General features: G+C 50.1%; 1 protein-coding gene across 1 annotated transcript in view; it reads left to right on the top strand.

The window, feature by feature from the left end:
• Positions 1-16,519, top strand: part of LOC125428004 (filamin-A-like) — a 157,813-nt gene that overhangs the window by 65,555 nt on the left and 75,739 nt on the right. The window contains 8 exon segments of the mRNA XM_048487578.1: positions 1,049-1,242; positions 3,595-3,708; positions 3,837-3,980; positions 5,949-6,072; positions 10,600-10,760; positions 10,864-10,954; positions 12,965-13,134; positions 15,505-15,622. Of these exon segments, the coding sequence (XP_048343535.1) occupies positions 1,049-1,242; positions 3,595-3,708; positions 3,837-3,980; positions 5,949-6,072; positions 10,600-10,760; positions 10,864-10,954; positions 12,965-13,134; positions 15,505-15,622 (1,116 nt within the window).

Raw genomic sequence — 16,519 nt, 5'->3', positions numbered from 1 at the left:
GGCTGGTCTTTGTAGCTAGGCTAAGAGCTCTGAAGTTTTTAAGTAGACCTTCTTGTTAGTGTTAACGGAAAGCCCGTGTGGTGTAGTGCAAGCAGTGGCAGATCGGGACCCTGGACGTTCGAATCCCTGCTTCTACCATGGAAGCTTGCTGGATGCATTTGGTCCCGTCGCAAACCCATCTGGCCCCAGCCTGGTGGAACACTCTTCCATCAGCTGTTAGGGCCCTGCGGGACCTTGGTGAATTCCGCAGGGCCTGCAAAACAGAGTTGTTCCGCCAGGCCTTTGGGGAGGCCGGCCGACGTGATTGCCTCGCCAGCTCTTGGCGGGCCCTGCATTGTGTTGTACCACCTCCAGCATTGTCGGCACTGCTGGCCCCCTCCCAGCCTTGAGAGCGGACCATAAATAAATAGATAAATATTTACATCAATAATGTCATTTCAACTCCATTTTATGTGGATTCTGCTGTGTCAACTTTAAGGGTTTTAATGTTAATGTTTATATTTATATTGTTTTATCGGCCTTGTTTATGGGCCCTGTACACTACTCAGAGCCCTCCAGGGGTTGGGCAGTCTATTATTATTAATAATGATGATGATGATGATAATGATGATGATAATAATGATGATGATGATGGATATAAATAAATGCTTGAAAATGCAGTGTAGCAGCCTGGCCTCATTAGAGCTCCGAAGCTAAGCAAGGAGGTGGGCGCTTACATAGGCCCCACAGAAGACTCTACAGAGGTGGGCAGTGGCAAACCCCTCTGCTCATATTGCCGCGAGTCCCTTTCCACTCAGTGGCTCGCCTTCTTCTTTCTTAATCCTTCCAGTCCCTAGCTTTACGTTTGTCGTGTAACTGCTGTCTTTGAAATCTTAATGCGGAGATATTTAGTAGGCACCCTTGGGAGTCGCCATAGGGCTATTCCAGCAAACTTTGCTCTAATTTTGCAACCTGTACCGATGCGCCGTAGCTCAGTTCTGGGGCTATTCGGCGCAGGCAGGTGTGTACACGTTTGCCCCCTTTCTCCTCCTCCTTGGCCCCACCTCAGGCTTCTCAGTAGAGGGCCCCTCGCAGGCCAAAATCGAATGCGACGACAAAGGGGACGGATCCTGTGACGTGCGCTATTGGCCCCAGGAACCAGGGGAGTATGCGGTCCACGTTCTCTGCAACAACGAAGACATCAAACTTAGCCCTTTCATGGCCGATATCAAAGCTGCTCCGAGAGATTTCTACCCAGAGAAGGTACCAGATGCTGCCTTGCACCTTTCCTTGTTTCTGTTTGTAATTGCAATCCAAGAAACTAAGTGTTTGTTTGAAATTGACCATTTCCCTGAGAAGTTTCAAGCGTCGTCCTGCTGGCCAGTGAAGTCTGGTCGCGCTCAAGCTATTACTTTGAGCTGATCAGCCTATTAAGTGGTGTATGGTTTCCACTCCAGATGCTCTTCATTGTTCTCGCCAGCAGGCTACACTGGCCATGCTGGCAGGCCGATGGGAATTGTAGTCCATAACATCTGAGGCCAGAGTTTCTCGCCACCATGGGCCTATTGCAGTGGTGGCGAACCTTTGGCACTCAGATGTTATGGACTACAATTTCCCATCAGCCCCTGCCAGCATGGCCAATTGGCCATGCTGGCGAGAACTGATGAAATTATGATCCACTCTTATCTGGAATATGAAGACTACCATGAACTATTGCAGTGGTGGCGAACCTTTGGCACTCCAGATGTTATGGACTACAATTCCCATCAGCCCCTGCCAGCATGGTCATTGGCCATGGCGAAATCGCAACATCTGGAATGCCAAATTCGCCACCATGAACTATTCGTTTTACAACATGCTTGGGTTATTTCCATTAGTGTAATTTAGTACACAGCCCTAAGAGATTAGCAGGGTTGATTAATCTTGATATCAAACCAGTGAGAAACATTGATATTTTATGAATTGTTGAAGACGACCGGACTCAACTGGTTGTGGGCTTTCCAGGCTGTGTGGCCGTGGTCTGGTAGATCTTGTTCCTAATGTTTCGCCTGCATCTGTGGCTGGCATCTTCAGAGGTGTATCACAGAGGGAAGTCTGTTATACACTGTGTCCAGACTTCACTTATTACAGACTTCTCTCTGTGATACACCTCTGAAGATGCCAGCCACAGATGTAGGTGAAACGTTGGGAACAAGATCTACCAGACAACGGCCACACCAGGGGCGTATCTGCAAAGGGGACATGGAGTCAAATGTCCCCGGGCTCCCTCCTGTGGGGGGGGGGGGGGCGCAGAAATTGCAGGTTCGTTTGTGGTTTTTTGTATTTTTTAGTGTTTGTCCATTTTTGGCCTGCAGTGGGCACAGTTTTTAGACTAGCAGCACCACAATTTGAGGGATTTTTGGGAGACTCTCCTGATGATATCACCCAGGTTTGGTGAGGTTTGGTTCAGGGGGTCCAAAGTTATGGACTCCCAAAGGAGGTGCCCCATCCCCCATTGTTTCCAATGGGAGCTAATGGGAGATGGGGGCTACACCTTTGAGGCTCCATAACTTTGGACCCCCTGAACCAAACCTCACCAAACCTGGGTAGCATCATCAGGAGGGTCTTACGAAGATACTCTGAAATTTTGGAGCTGCTATCTCATGCTGCTATCTATCCAATTGGGAGGACTGGATACAACACCATAAAATGTTTTCACAGCATTTTGAAAACGTTTTCAAAAAATTTTATGTCTGCTGTGTGGCATGGCCCATTGCTGTGTTCAGATTTGTGAGTTGGGGCATGTTCTTTAATGTGATGGTGACTTTGAAACGACCTGTGTAAAGCATCACTGTTTGGACATGGTGGGGGAGGGCGGCCGCAAAACTCAAGATTTTGTCCCCGGGCTCCATTTTCCCTAGATACTCCTCTGGGCCACACAGCCCGGAAAGCCCACAGCAACCAATTGGCATGTTCTGTTGAAGTTGATTCTCGATTGTGAAACAGTGTCAGAGACTGATGCTTTGGTGTGACGCATAACACATACGGAGATGGTTCGAGAATTGTTAAGGAAACTGAGAAACAATAAGAATTCAGATTCATCAAAATAGAGCATTTGGGCCTGGTAAGCCGAGGAGTTCAGGGTGGTTCGTTGTGATTACTTGCGTTGTGTTAGCCCTGAATGTTTTTAATTGTGGTGAACCCACCTAGAGGTTGGGAATCACACGCCCTGTGTATACCGTATTTCCCCGAAAATAAGACCTACTCCGAAAATAAGCCCTACCATGATATTTCAGGATTTTCGGAGGAGGCTTACAATATAAGCCCTCCTCCAAAAATAAGCCCTACCGGTAGTTACAGATCAGAACGGTGTGACCCAGCAGGGTGCTCCCTGCCAATGAGGATGCAGCTTGCATCACATGTGACGGGGAAGCAACGGGGCTGCCGAGAGCCCACCTTACTGAATTGTGAGGGTACCGTATTTTCCCCAAAATAAGCCCTACCCCGAAAATAAGCCCTAATGCATCTTTTGGTGCAAAAATTAATATAAGACCCTGTCTTATTTTCGGGGAAACACGGCACGCCTGCCGTGTCTGCAGACAGGTTAACTCACCTGCTCGTCTGTCCACCTCCCAGGTGAAAGCTCACGGTCCCGGTCTGGAAAAGACCGGTGTTGCTGTTAACAAGCCTGCTGAGTTCACTGTCGACGCCAAGAACGGTGGCAAGGCACCTCTCAAGGTTCAAGTCCAGGTGAGACACTCCTCCCTCACCTGTGGGAGAGAGCTGGTGCTCCTCAGAGGGTGGGAAAGGGGGTGCTGTGTGCGGCATCCACTGTGGCGGCCGGCTGATGCGCTGCCCTCTTTGTGCTTTCCTCTCAGGACGCGGAAGGCGCCCCTGTGGACGTCTCGGTGAAAGACCACGGCAACGGCACCTACAGCTGTTCCTACCTGCCCAAGAAGCCCGTGAAGCACACAGCCGTGGTCTCCTGGGGCGGAGTCAACATTCCCAACAGCCCCTATAGGGTCAGTGTCCCCCCCACCCCCGCAACACACACATATATCTCCCCCTCCCACTGTGGAAAACAAAGAGGTCTGAAGGGAATTTGAGGTTACTGTCAGACTCCAAGGTGGGAATCCCAGGCTTGCATCTCTGCCCCGCCATGGAATCTTGGCTCGAAATCCTCGGGGCAGTCACACACGCTCCCGGCCTAACCTACCTCGCAGGGCTGTTGAGGACAGAAGCGGACAAGAAGAAACCAGTGTAAGTCTTTGGGTCCCTATTGGGGAGAAAGGCAGGCAGCAAAAATAATTAAAACGGAATCCCCAAGAGGAGAAGCCACTTGATTTTATCTGGGTTGCCTTCCAGAGGTGGAGCAGAGTCCAAAGCAAAGATGCGGTACCCAGGTGCTTCCCGACCTTTCTTCATTCGCGTACACCTTGGCAACCCGTTTCCCTAAAATAGTACCCCCATATTAGCAAGCCCACTGTGTAATTTTTTCCGCATACCCAGGTTGGAAACCACCGCTGTACACAATCCGTATGCCTCCTTTCCTGAGAGCCAGCGTGGTGTAGTGGTTAAGAGCAGGTTGATTCTAATGTGGAAAACTGGGTTTGATTCCCCACTCCTCCACATGAGCAGCAGACTCTTATCTGGTGACCTGGATGTGTTGCCCTGCTTCTACACATGAAGCCTACTGGGCCAATCCCGGTTCTCTCAGAACGGTCTCAGCCCCAACTACCTCACAAGGTGTCTGCTGGGAGAGGAAGGGAAGGAGTTTGTCAGCCACTTTGCAACTCCTTACAGTAGAGGAAAATGGGGTATAAATCTAAATGCTTCTCTTCCTTTGGCAAGCGTAGAGGCTATTGCTTTCCTAGTCGTAATCCTTTGCACGCGGGGGATGGGGAAGGACCGTGGCTTGGTAGCAGAGCATCTGCTTAACATGTGGAAGGACTCACGTTCAATCCTCGGCATCTCCAGTTAAAAGGATCAGGTAGTAGAAGACCCTTGTCTGACACTGGGCAGCAGCTGCTGGTCTGAATAGACTGTCCTGACTTTGGTGTGGGAGGCTTAGTAGACCACAAACGGAACATGAGTCAGCAGTGTGATGTGGCAACCACGAAAGCCAATGCGATTCTGGACTTCATTGACAGGAGTATAGCGTCTAGAGTGAGGGATGCAATAGTACCTCTCTATTCTGCATTGGTCAGACCTCTCCTGGAATACTCTGTCCGGTTCTGGGCACCACAATTCAGGAAGGATATTGACAAACTGGAATGGATCCAGAGGAGACTGACCAAAATAGTAAAAGGTCTGGATTCCATGCCTTATGAGGAGAGACTTAGGGAGCTGGGGATGTTTAGTCTAGTTAAGGGATGACATGATAGCTGTGTTTCAGTATTTGGAGGGATGTCATGTTGAAGAGGGAGCAAACTTGTTTTCTGCTGCTCCAGAGGCCAGGACAAGGAGTCATGGATTCAAGGCACAGGAAAAGAGATTCCACCTAAACATTGGGGAGAACTTCCTGACAGTACGGGTTGTACAATAGTGGAATGCGCTGCCTCGGAGAGTGGTGGAGTCTCCTCCTTTGGAGGTTTGTAAACAGAGGCTGGATGGCCATCTGTCAGGAATGCTTTAATTCTGTGTTCCTGCATTTGGACTGGATGGCCCTTGTGGTCTTTTCCAACTCTATGATTCTATGATGGACCAATGGTATGACTCACCATAATCCGCTTCATGTGCTTTCATACACTGTGATACTTCTAAGCTACTTTCGATTGCCAGCTTTTCTTTCCCGGAGGCTGCGACCGCCGTCAGAAAGCTTGCCCCTCTCCTTCAAAACCCAGAGATGGAGATCGAGGGAAGTATCCCAGCAATCCTCTCCCTTCCCCGGTGCAACCTGCTACTGAAACGCTATTACTGTGCATTCCGTTTTGATCTGGAGGGATGGGCCCCTCTTCCCGCAAGACAGCCACCTTTCTGTCCCCCTTTAGGTCAACGTTGGGGCCGGCAGTCATCCGAATAAAGTGAAGGTGTACGGCCCCGGTGTGGCAAAGACCGGCTTGAAAGCCCACGAGCCCACCTACTTCACCGTAGACTGCACAGAAGCTGGGCAGGGTGAGTTCCGAAGCACTTCCTGTTTTCCCCGTGAGCGAGACTCCTCCCCCTGTTCTGTTTGGCCAGTTGAGCGAAGCCGGTTCCATTCCTGTAGCAGCTATGAATTTCCATCTGCACATGTAAACTAAGCATCCAGATGTTATGTGGTCCAGTCCCAGGGCTGCGTTCTCTCTACTGCTGGAGCACCGAGGCTGGTCAGCTTTACAATCCGTGGCTCAGTTAAGACATTGTGCAAGCCACAGTTTGGCATAATGGCCCTTTCCACACAAGCCCACAAACAACAAACGCGCCGCATCAACCGCTGCTTTGTCAATTGCGCTAAGCCCACATATAAAGTGCAATACATAAAGTGCAACCAGTGAAAAGTGCAAACAACATTAGAGCCTAGACTCTTACAATACTACACATATCACATCACCCTACAACATCTGTTGGATTTAAAGTATTCCGTGAGTGAGGTTGCATGTTGCATAGTTTTTATAAGTTTCTTATGCAAGTTACCATACTATGAGAATATTAGTCTATATCAGGGGTAGGGAACCTTTAACACTCAAAGAGCCATTTGGACCCGTTTTCCATGGGAAAAGAAAACACTTGGAGCCGCAAGTAATTTTTGACATTTAAAATGAAGATAACACTGTATATATTGGGGTTTTTTACCTTTTACTCCGCTCATTCTGAGAAGCGCATGGATTTGTCCGCGCTGCTGCTTGCAGGGCGGGCAAGGATGGGGCCAGCGGCTCGGCCTCGCCAGCTGCTGGGAAAGCGCCCGCCCCGCTCCAACGGGGCAGATGAGAGGGGAAGCCCGTGGTGCGGCCCAGCCGGCTGCGGACAGTTGGTGCACCCACCCTGCTGCCTGCAGGGCGGGCAAGGATGGGGCAGCAGCTCAGCTCGTGGAGCCGCAGTGCAAGGGCAGAAGAGCCGCATGCGGCTCTTGAGCCGCAGGTTCCCTACCCCTGGTCTATATAAAAGATACATAGACGACTTATTATTTATAGTGAAACCCAATACGGAAGTAACGGAATTTATCCAATGGCTTAATGGACGACACGTATTCATTAAGTTTACAGGAACAAAGGATACATCTAACATAAACTTCCTAGATACAACTATAAATATAGACAACCAAGGAAAAATCTTTTTTAAGCCTTATCACAAGCCGACTGATACCAACCATGCCCTTCATTATCAGTCGTATCACCCCAGGCACTTGAGAGACAACTTACCATTCAGCCAGCTTGTAAAGGCTAAGAGAAATGCCACAGAGGAACCTGCATTCCTATTGGAAGCTTATATGATATTGTCTGATTACCAGGAAAGAGGGTATCCGATACCCGTGTTAAGAACAGCTTGGGAACGCATTCAATCTATCTCCCGAGATAAGTTACTACAATCCAGACAAACAACAAAAAAGACGGAAGGTATAAATTGGGCAGTTAACTTCACTTCCTTAACACAAGGTATCAAAAATGTCATATTTAAACATTGGCATCTAATATCGGATATACCAGGATGTGGAAATATGCCCAAAATTGGGTTTAGAAAGACACAAAGTCTAAGGCAAAAAATTAATTAGATCAGATTATAGGGCACCAAAAATGTATCTCCCACCCACTGTAGGACACTACAGATGTGGCCATTGTGCAGTCTGCAATCTATCCCAAAACACAAAAATATTTGAAGACTGGAATACAAACTATAAGTGGCACTTGAAGCAGTTTTCCAACTGCCAAACCATGAATTGTGTGTATCTTATATAATGTAAATGTGGACTATATTATATCGGAATGACGATGAGAAATCTCAGGATCAGAATAATGGAGCACAAATCAAATGTAAGATTAGCCAAAATACAAGAACCTTTAGTGCAACATTTTCTGGAAGAAAGACACGAAGAAACAGATTTCACATTCCTTGTGTTATACCATTGCGATGTCCCCAGATATGAAAAGATTGACATAAAGAAACATCTACTGCAGTGGGAATCCAAGTGGAGTTGTTAACGTTGCATCCATTGAGAAATTGATACCTTTCCACACAAGCCCCTGAAAACGTTTGGAAACATTTTCAAAACCTCTTGTTGCTCTGCACTCACCCTCTCGAAAAAGGCTTCCTGGCTGCCCTTTTATGGTGGTTCTGTTTTTTAAAAACTACTTAGATTTATAGGCACGAAGCCTCGAAGCCTCGTGCTGCGATTCTCTAGGAGTCTTGTCTACGTAACTGCATAGACACGACCCCGCCAAATAATTTTTAAAAACCTGATGAAAATACTATGTGAGACGGCCAGCACGAGCTCAGAAAATGGCACCAGTGAGGAAATCCAGGGACTGAGGGAGAGGTATGGGCAGGGGCGTAACGAGGCAGCCCTGGGCAAACTGTAGCCCTGGGCAAAACCTGAGTTGGATGCCCCCCCCCATGGGCGGCCACTCCACCATGACCAATTTTTTTTTTGCACCAGGACATTGGTGCCTGCAGGGAGAAACTGTGCCCCATCCCCCATTCTTTGCTAAGGAGATGGGGGCTACCCTTTGAGGGTCCATAACTTTGGACCCCCTGAACCAAACTTGGGGGGATGCCATCATCTCCAAATGATGCCCTGAAATTTTGGTGCCGATACATACAAAAATGCACCCCCTACAGAACATCCTAGAAATTTGCCCAAGAATCTTTGTTCTTCATTGAGTTTTCTGCATTGCTGTCAATGGGGGTTGCAGGCTGTGGGGGGCACATTTCTGAAGGCACAGTCTCAAAACTTTTAGGGTCTCATCAGGAGACTGCCCTAATGATACCACTCAAGTTTGGTGCAGTTTGGTTCAGGGGGGCCAAAGTTATGGACCCTCAAAACTGTAGCCCCCATCTCCTATTAGCTCCCACTGGAAACAATGGGGAATAGGGGCACCCCCTTTGGGAGTTCATAACTTTGGACTCCCTGAACCAAACCTCACCAAACTTGGGGGGTGGCATAAGGACAATCTCCTGATGATACGCTGCAATTGTGGTGCCGCTAGCCTAAAAACTGCGCCCCCTGCAGGCCAAAAATGGAAAACCACTAAAATACTCAAAAACGAACCCAGCATTTTGATGCCCCCCACAAGGTGATGCCCTGGGCAGCTGCCCATCTTGCCCAATGGGCATTACGCCAGTGGGTATGGGAAACATTTTAAAGAGGTCGCCCAGCAGTGGAAACATTTTCAAGACATTTTCACACAAAAAATGGGGACAGCATGCAAAATAAAACTTTTTCTCAGGCCAGAAAGAAAACATTTTGGGCTAACAACCATCCGGAAGTCCGTGGAGGAAATGTTTTATTCCCTGCCTGGGAATGTTTTGTGTGGTGTGGAAAGGCCAATATGAATTGTTCACTTCTACAGCGGGTCCCTTCGGGCTCAGGGCTAGAGCGTCTGCTTGACTTGTAGGTGGTGTCTGGTTGAGTCTCCAGTTAAAAGGACCAGGAAACGGGCGGTGGGAGAGACCTCCACCTGAGACCCTGGAGACTGAGCAGACAGAGCTGACCTCGGTGAAATCAGCAGTCTAGCTCAGTAAAAGGCAGCTTCATGGGTCCAGGTTCCTGGGGAAGAGCTGTGGCTCAGTTGATGGTGCGTCTGCTTTGCGTGCAGGTGGTCCCCGGTTCAATCTCTGGTGTCTGCAGTTAAGAGGACCAGGCAGTTTGCAGGTCTGCTGCCTATCTGGGTTGACAATACTAAGCAGTTTCGTGCTAATTTTTTTGCCCTGGTGCAACCTTTGCTATGCTCTGGCCCTGACACTTTTGAAACCGTTTTTTAAACTTTTAACACCCTGGCTAGCGCAGCGGACTCTAATCTGCAGAACCCGGTTTGATTCCCCACTCCTCCACATGAGCAGTGGACCCTATATCTGGTGAACTGGGTTTATTTCCCCTCTCCTCCATATGAAGCTTTCCGGGTGACCTTGGGCCAGTCACAGTTCTCTCAGCCCCACCTGCCCCACAAGGTCTCAGTTGTGGGGAGAGGAAGGGAAGGTGATTGTCAGCCGCTTTGAGATACCTTAAAGGGAGAGAAAAACTGGGGTGTAAGAAGAGTTGAGGAGTTTGGATTTGTACCCCACCTTTCTGACCTGTAAGGAGACTCAAGGCAGCTTACAAACTCCTTTCCCTTCCTCTCCTCACAACAGACCCCTTGTGAGGTAGGTGGGACTGAGAGAGTTCTGAGAGAACTATGACTGGCCCAAGATCAACTAGCAGGCTTCATGTGTCGGAGCAGGGAAACAAATCCAGTTCACCAGATTACAGTCTGCCACAGAGTGGGCAATCAAGGCCAGTTCTCCAAGTTAGAGTCTACTAGCTCTTTCTTTTATGGTTCTTTTTATTGCTTCCCTGGCAGCTGTTTCTCTTCTAATTGTTAGCAAGCTTACGCAATACATTCACCTGCAGTTTTATCGATAGTGGCTCCAATGGACCACTCAGGGGTTTGTTTTGCTGTAGGAACATCAGGTTCAGGCAGCTGCGTCCCCCCCGGCACTGACCCTATTCTGTTCTGTCTCCCGCCAAAGGCGATGTGAGCATTGGCATCAAGTGCGCCCCGGGTGTGGTGGGCCCGGCGGAGGCAGACATCGACTTCGACATCATCCGAAATGACAACGACACCTTCACGGTCAAATACACGCCCCGCGGGGCTGGCAACTACACGATCATGGTGCTTTTCGCTGACCAGGTAAGGCCTCTTGCTGCGGTGGCAGTTTCTGTAGGAAGCGGAAAGGACTCCACCGGGGTCGTAGTAACCGTTCTGTCTTTTGCTTCCTGTTGACCCCCTGCAGACCACCCCCACCAGCCCCATCCGGATCAAAGTGGATCCTTCCCATGATGCCAGCAAGGTTAAGGCTGAGGGACCCGGACTCCACAGGAGTGGTGAGTTGGGGAGCTAGGCCTGGAGCGGGTCTGGGTCCGTGAAGCTAGGGATACTGTGGCCCGGGCTCCACAGGAGTGGTGAGTTGGGGGAGGGCCTGGAGGCCTGGAAGCGAGGTCTGGGTCGTGAAGCTGAAGTGAATACTGTGGCCCGGACTCCACAGGAGTGGTGAGTTGGGGAGCTAGGCCTGGAGCGGGTCTGGGTCCGTGAAGCTAGGGATACTGTGGCCCGGACTCCACAGGAGTGGTGAGTTGGGGAGCTAGGCCTGGAGCGGGTCTGGGTCCGTGAAGCTAGGGATACTGTGGCCCGGACTCCACAGGAGTGGTGAGTTGGGGAGCTAGGCCTGGAGCGGGTCTGGGTCCGTGAAGCTAGGGATACTGTGGCCCGGACTCCACAGGAGTGGTGAGTTGGGGAGCTAGGCCTGGAGCGGGTCTGGGTCCGTGAAGCTAGGGATGCTGTGGCCCGGGCTCCACAGGAGTGGTGAGTTGGGCAGCTAGGCCTGGAGCGGGCCTGGGTCCGTGAAGCTAGGGATGCTGTGGCCCGGGCTCCACAGGAGTGGTGAGTTGGGGAGCTAGGCCTGGAAGCCCAGGTCTGGAGTCCCGTGAAACTAGGGATACTGTGGCCCGGGCTCCCACAGGAGTGTGGTGAGTTGAGGGAGGCGCTAGGCCTGGAAGCTGAGGGTCTGGAGTCCGTGAAGCTTCAGGGATACTGTGGCCCGGGCTCCACAGGAGTGGTGAGTTGGGGAGCTAGGCCTGGAGCGGGCCTGGGTCCGTGAAGCTAGGGATGCTGTGGCCCGGGCTCCACAGGAGTGGTGAGTTGGGGAGCTAGGCCTGGAGCGGGTCTGGGTCCGTGAAGCTAGGGATACTGTGGCCCGGGCTCCACAGGAGTGGTGAGTTGGGGAGCTAGGCCTGGAGCGGGTCTGGGTCCGTGAAGCTAGGGATACTGTGGCCTAGCTCAGGACTGGGCAGGGTTCCAATACTGAGGTTTTGAGGAAGAGGAATTTCGGCTGATGCAGCTGTTCAGACCCCGGGAGCGCTGCAATATGTCCAACTATACCCCTCTAAACAGCCTCTCTTGTTCACACGCTGGCCTGTCAGCTAAAGTCAGGGCTCCACAATTGGCCATGCTGGCAGGGGCTGATGGGAATTGTAGTCCATGAACAACTGGAGTGCCACAGGTTCGCCACCACGGCCTTACGCCATAACGCTATTCTGAAAGTGTATGTGGGAGGATTGTAAAGCAGGGTTTGTTATTGGCTGTGCTCATGCAAATTAAAGTTGTAATGTCGGGGTGGTCACGAATTGGCTGGGATTCTACAGCACACTTTACCTTAACAACATTAAGAGAACCATCATGGTGTGGTTAAGAGCAGGTGGATTCTAATCTGGAGACCCAGGTTTCTTTCCCCACTCCTCCACATGAAGCCTACTGAATGACCTTGGACTGGGTTACCATTTTCTCTGAACTCTCTCAGCCCCACCTACCTCACATGGTAGAGCCGTGGTGGCGAACCTTTGGCACTCTAGATGTTAAGGGCTACAATTCCCATCAGCCCCTGCCAGCATGGCCAATGGGAATTGTATTCCATAACATCTGGAGTGCCAAAGGTTCGCCACCACTGTGGTAGAGGAAGGAAAGGAGCTTGGAAACCACTTTGAGATTCCTTATGGTTAAGCAAAGCAGAGTATAAATCCAAAGTTATCTTCTAATTAAATTGCTGCCTCCTGCTGGCCGTATCGTATCCAACTCTGCATTCTCTTACTGCTCCACTTGCGGAGTCTATTTGAGAAAGTACCTTTGGAAGCTCTTGTAGTGTCTTGGAATAAAATAAAAGTGGGAAAGTGTTCTTTAATTACTTGAAACCTTGTGTGGACTCAACGTTGACCAGGAGGCTGAGGAATGACAGCTGGGAGGTAGGTGGGGGAGGGCAGCAGTCGCTGTCAAATTCTCTGTCAAAGCTCAACCCATCGGTTTCTGCAGCTCTGTATAACGTCCCGTTGCTTTTCTAACAGGCGTAGAAATTGGCAAACCAACATACTTCACAGTCAACACCAAGGCAGCTGGCAAAGCCAAACTAGATGTCCAGTTCACTGGGCCAGCAAAGGGAGAAGCTGTCCGAGACTCCGAAATAATTGATCACCACGACAACACCTATACCGTCAAGTATACCCCGGTCCAGCAAGTAAGTGAGGGCAAGGAAAATAGGGGGATGCTTGACTAGTGGCTATAGCTGACCTCCCGATTGTCGTCTCCCCTTCCTCTGTCCCAGTAATTAAGAATTGGATATGTAAATAATTCAGGGATGAATTAGGCTATGTAAGGGTCCTGTGGAGACCCATTTATTTGCCCTCAACTGTTACAGTGTTTTAAAATTTAATTTAATTATTGCACTAAATTGTCTTGATTGATGTTATCTATATATATAAAAAGCAAACAGTGACTTTGTTAGTCACTCCCTAACGCCGAAACGGCTGGACGGATCGCCCCCCCAATTTTCACATGATGTCCCTCCCTGTTGCGGGCAGGTAATCGGACCTTCAAACCGCCGAAAGTCCATACCTGAGCCAGGTAAAACGTCTTTTTCCTGGCGCACCAGGCCATGAAGCTGCCTCTGTTTAACTGTCACCCTTAGAATGTCCGTGCAGCATGTCTTCTGTGGCCTGAGGGCTTAGGATGAGGGCTTAGGATGTTTGTGCAGATGGGCAGAGAGGAGCAATGAAAACAGTAAATAGGCAATACTGTTAGGTAATACGAGGGGAAGTGAAACACATACACACTTTGCCGTGTGAGACGTCAGGTGGGGTTCCCCCCTCACATGCAGTAACTTTCACTCTCTGTGCCTCACCCACTGCTACCACACAACACACATCCAGCTCATCCTCACACACCTCACTCTGCCCTCCCTCACATCCAACTTACCCTTCCTCCACCCACTTATTCACCACAGCTCTCTTTTTACTAAAAAGCCGAGGTGGAGTTTGCCTTTCTTCTTCTAAGAAAATCCATGGGGTGGGGGCGAACCAACACTACTGGCTCGGCTTCTTTTGCACATGGCCCTTTAAGAACCCAGGGAGCTGGCCTCGATCTGAGCGCCTCACCACCCTGCCTCTGCTGCCTGACTGGGACAGCCTCCTTGCCCCAGTTCTGCCTTACCCAAGCCAGGACTGTGCGCATCAACCAGCCTCATGGACAGCGGGATTCGCACTCTGGACAGTTCCGTTGTGGAATGGGAAGGGTTACCTTATACTAAAAACACAAGACATCACCATATAACAATGTGAATTGAAAAGGGAAAGAGGGATTCCATTTGACCACCCCAAAAGGCTATGCTGCGGATCATTGGGCCTGCATGGACATCTGTGTGGGTTGTGGACTGTGATGAGAAGGACAATTGCCACAGCAACGCGTGGCCGGGCCCCGCTAGTTAAGTTATAAGAACATAAGAACGAGCCTGCTGGATCAGACCAGAGTCCATCTAGTCCAGCATTCTGCTACTCGCAGTGGCCCACCAGGTGCCTTTGGGAGCTCACGTGCAGGAGGTGAAAGCAATGGCCTGCTGCTGCTGCTGCTGCTCCTGAGCACCTGGTCTGCTAAGGCATTTGCAATCTCAGATCAAGGAGGATCAAGATTGGAAGCCATAGATCGCTACCAAAAGTTATGTTTGAGTATGTTTGGGACCCAGTGCTTTGATTGTGTGTTCCTGCACGGCAGGGGGTTGGACTTGATGGCCCTTGTGGTCTCTTCCAACTCTATGATTCTGTGAAAGCCACCCTGAGCCCGGCCTTGGGTGAGATAGGGCAGGGTATTTCACAAAATAAGAAAAATAAATGTGATCTTGCTGCTTCAAATGTTGCGCCAGGGGTCCCCAACCTTTTCAGCCTATGAAGACCTTTGGAATTCTGACCCAAGGTGGTGGGCACAGTCACAAAATGGCCGCCCCAGGTGGTGGAACCGACCACAAGATGTCAGAGAGGGAGCTTATATGTGACTCTGATAGTGACACCTCAATATTTCAGAGGGAAGCTCTTTTAAACAAGATGCCTTTTAATCTGAACAGCCAATCAGAAGCCTTGTTGGACAAAAGCCCCACCTAGCGTTGTCCGCTTTCTAAAAGCACTGAGCGGGCAGTAGGGAAGGTATTGTCCGGTGCCCACGGGCACTCCCGTTCTAGACGTTTGCCTCTTTTTGAGTTGATGCTAATTGCTGGTCAGCTTTTGGACAAGTACAAGAAAAAGAAAGTCGAATCCCGGGGATCCTTGTTCTAGAGAAGAGTGGTTTCGAAGGGTTCTCCTCAGGTCCCTCGTTTCACCTTATTCTCCTGTAATGGGGGCAGCTGGCACATGGAGACACATTTGCCCATATGGAGTCCTCTACTTCAGTTCTATTATGGCAGAGCCTGATCCCACTGAACCTTCATTCTCACTTGAAGGTGGTCGTTGGTGGAGAAGTAGGCCTCAAGCCTGCTCCATGAACTAGCTTAGCGAGTTACGCCTGTGGGCGAGACGGCGAGCTGCCCTAGTTTGTAGGTAACGGCAGTTCTGGTCTCTTTCAGGGTAACATTGGAGTGAACGTGACCTACGGCGGGGATCACATCCCTAAAAGCCCCTTCAACGTCGCTGTGGCGCCTACCCTGGACCTCAGCAAGATCAAGATTTCAGGACTGGACGACAGTACGTATCTCATCAGCTCCACTTGGACTGTGACTCTTTCCTTGAATCTGCTTTGTGTGTTTGGCTTGACGTAATTTTGTTTCTACTGGTTAGTACTTGGATGGGCAACCGCCGAGGAAATCCAGGGCTGCTCTGCAGAGGCAGGCAGTTCCAACCAGGAGCAGTCGTGGCTAAGAGCAGGTGTACTCTAATCTGGAGGAGCTGAGTTTGACTCCTTGCTCTGCCACTTGAGCTGTGGAGGCTTATCTGGTGAACTAGATTAGCTTGTGCACTTTGGAGCTCTCTCTCTCTCTCAACCCCGCCCACCTCGCAGGGTGTTTGTTGTGAGGGGGGAAGGGAAAGGAGATTGTAAGCCCCTTTGAGTCTCCTACAGGAGAGAAAGGGGGGATATAAATCCAATCTGCTGCTGCTGCTGCTGGGCTTTTGCCTCAAAACCCCTCCAGAGTTGTTATGAATCAGCTGTGACTTGACAGCATTACCAAGCTGTGGAAATGTTGAGGCTCTTTCTGTGCCACTGACTCATGGGAAGATCCTACTAAACCTCTGTCCCCTGATGTGTATTAAAGCAGAACGCCAGCAAACTTTAGTTATACTGTTCGTGCTGGATACTTATGCAGGGCCATATCTAATTCAGGCCTCAAAGGGGAATGCTGGTTTTCAACTTCCAGCCCCCGCATTTTCATAGCCGCCACATGCACCTAGCCGGGCCATACCACGTGGTACAGTCCTTGCCCCAGGAATTCCTGCAAATTCTTCTTTATCTCCAGCAGTGTTCAAATCAAACAGTTCTGGTTGTCTGCTCTGATGAGAAGAACTGGTGACTTGACCACCCTCACATTCGCTGGCCGTTGCGGGCCCCCGAGTCCTTCCTGATTCTGTGAGAGAAAACCAGACTTA

This window comes from Sphaerodactylus townsendi, linkage group LG03, assembly GCF_021028975.2.
Source record: "Sphaerodactylus townsendi isolate TG3544 linkage group LG03, MPM_Stown_v2.3, whole genome shotgun sequence".
Taxonomy (NCBI): Eukaryota; Metazoa; Chordata; class Lepidosauria; order Squamata; family Sphaerodactylidae; genus Sphaerodactylus; species Sphaerodactylus townsendi.
The sequence above is the reverse complement of the archived record's forward strand: the minus strand, read 5'-3'. Positions and strand labels throughout refer to the sequence as shown.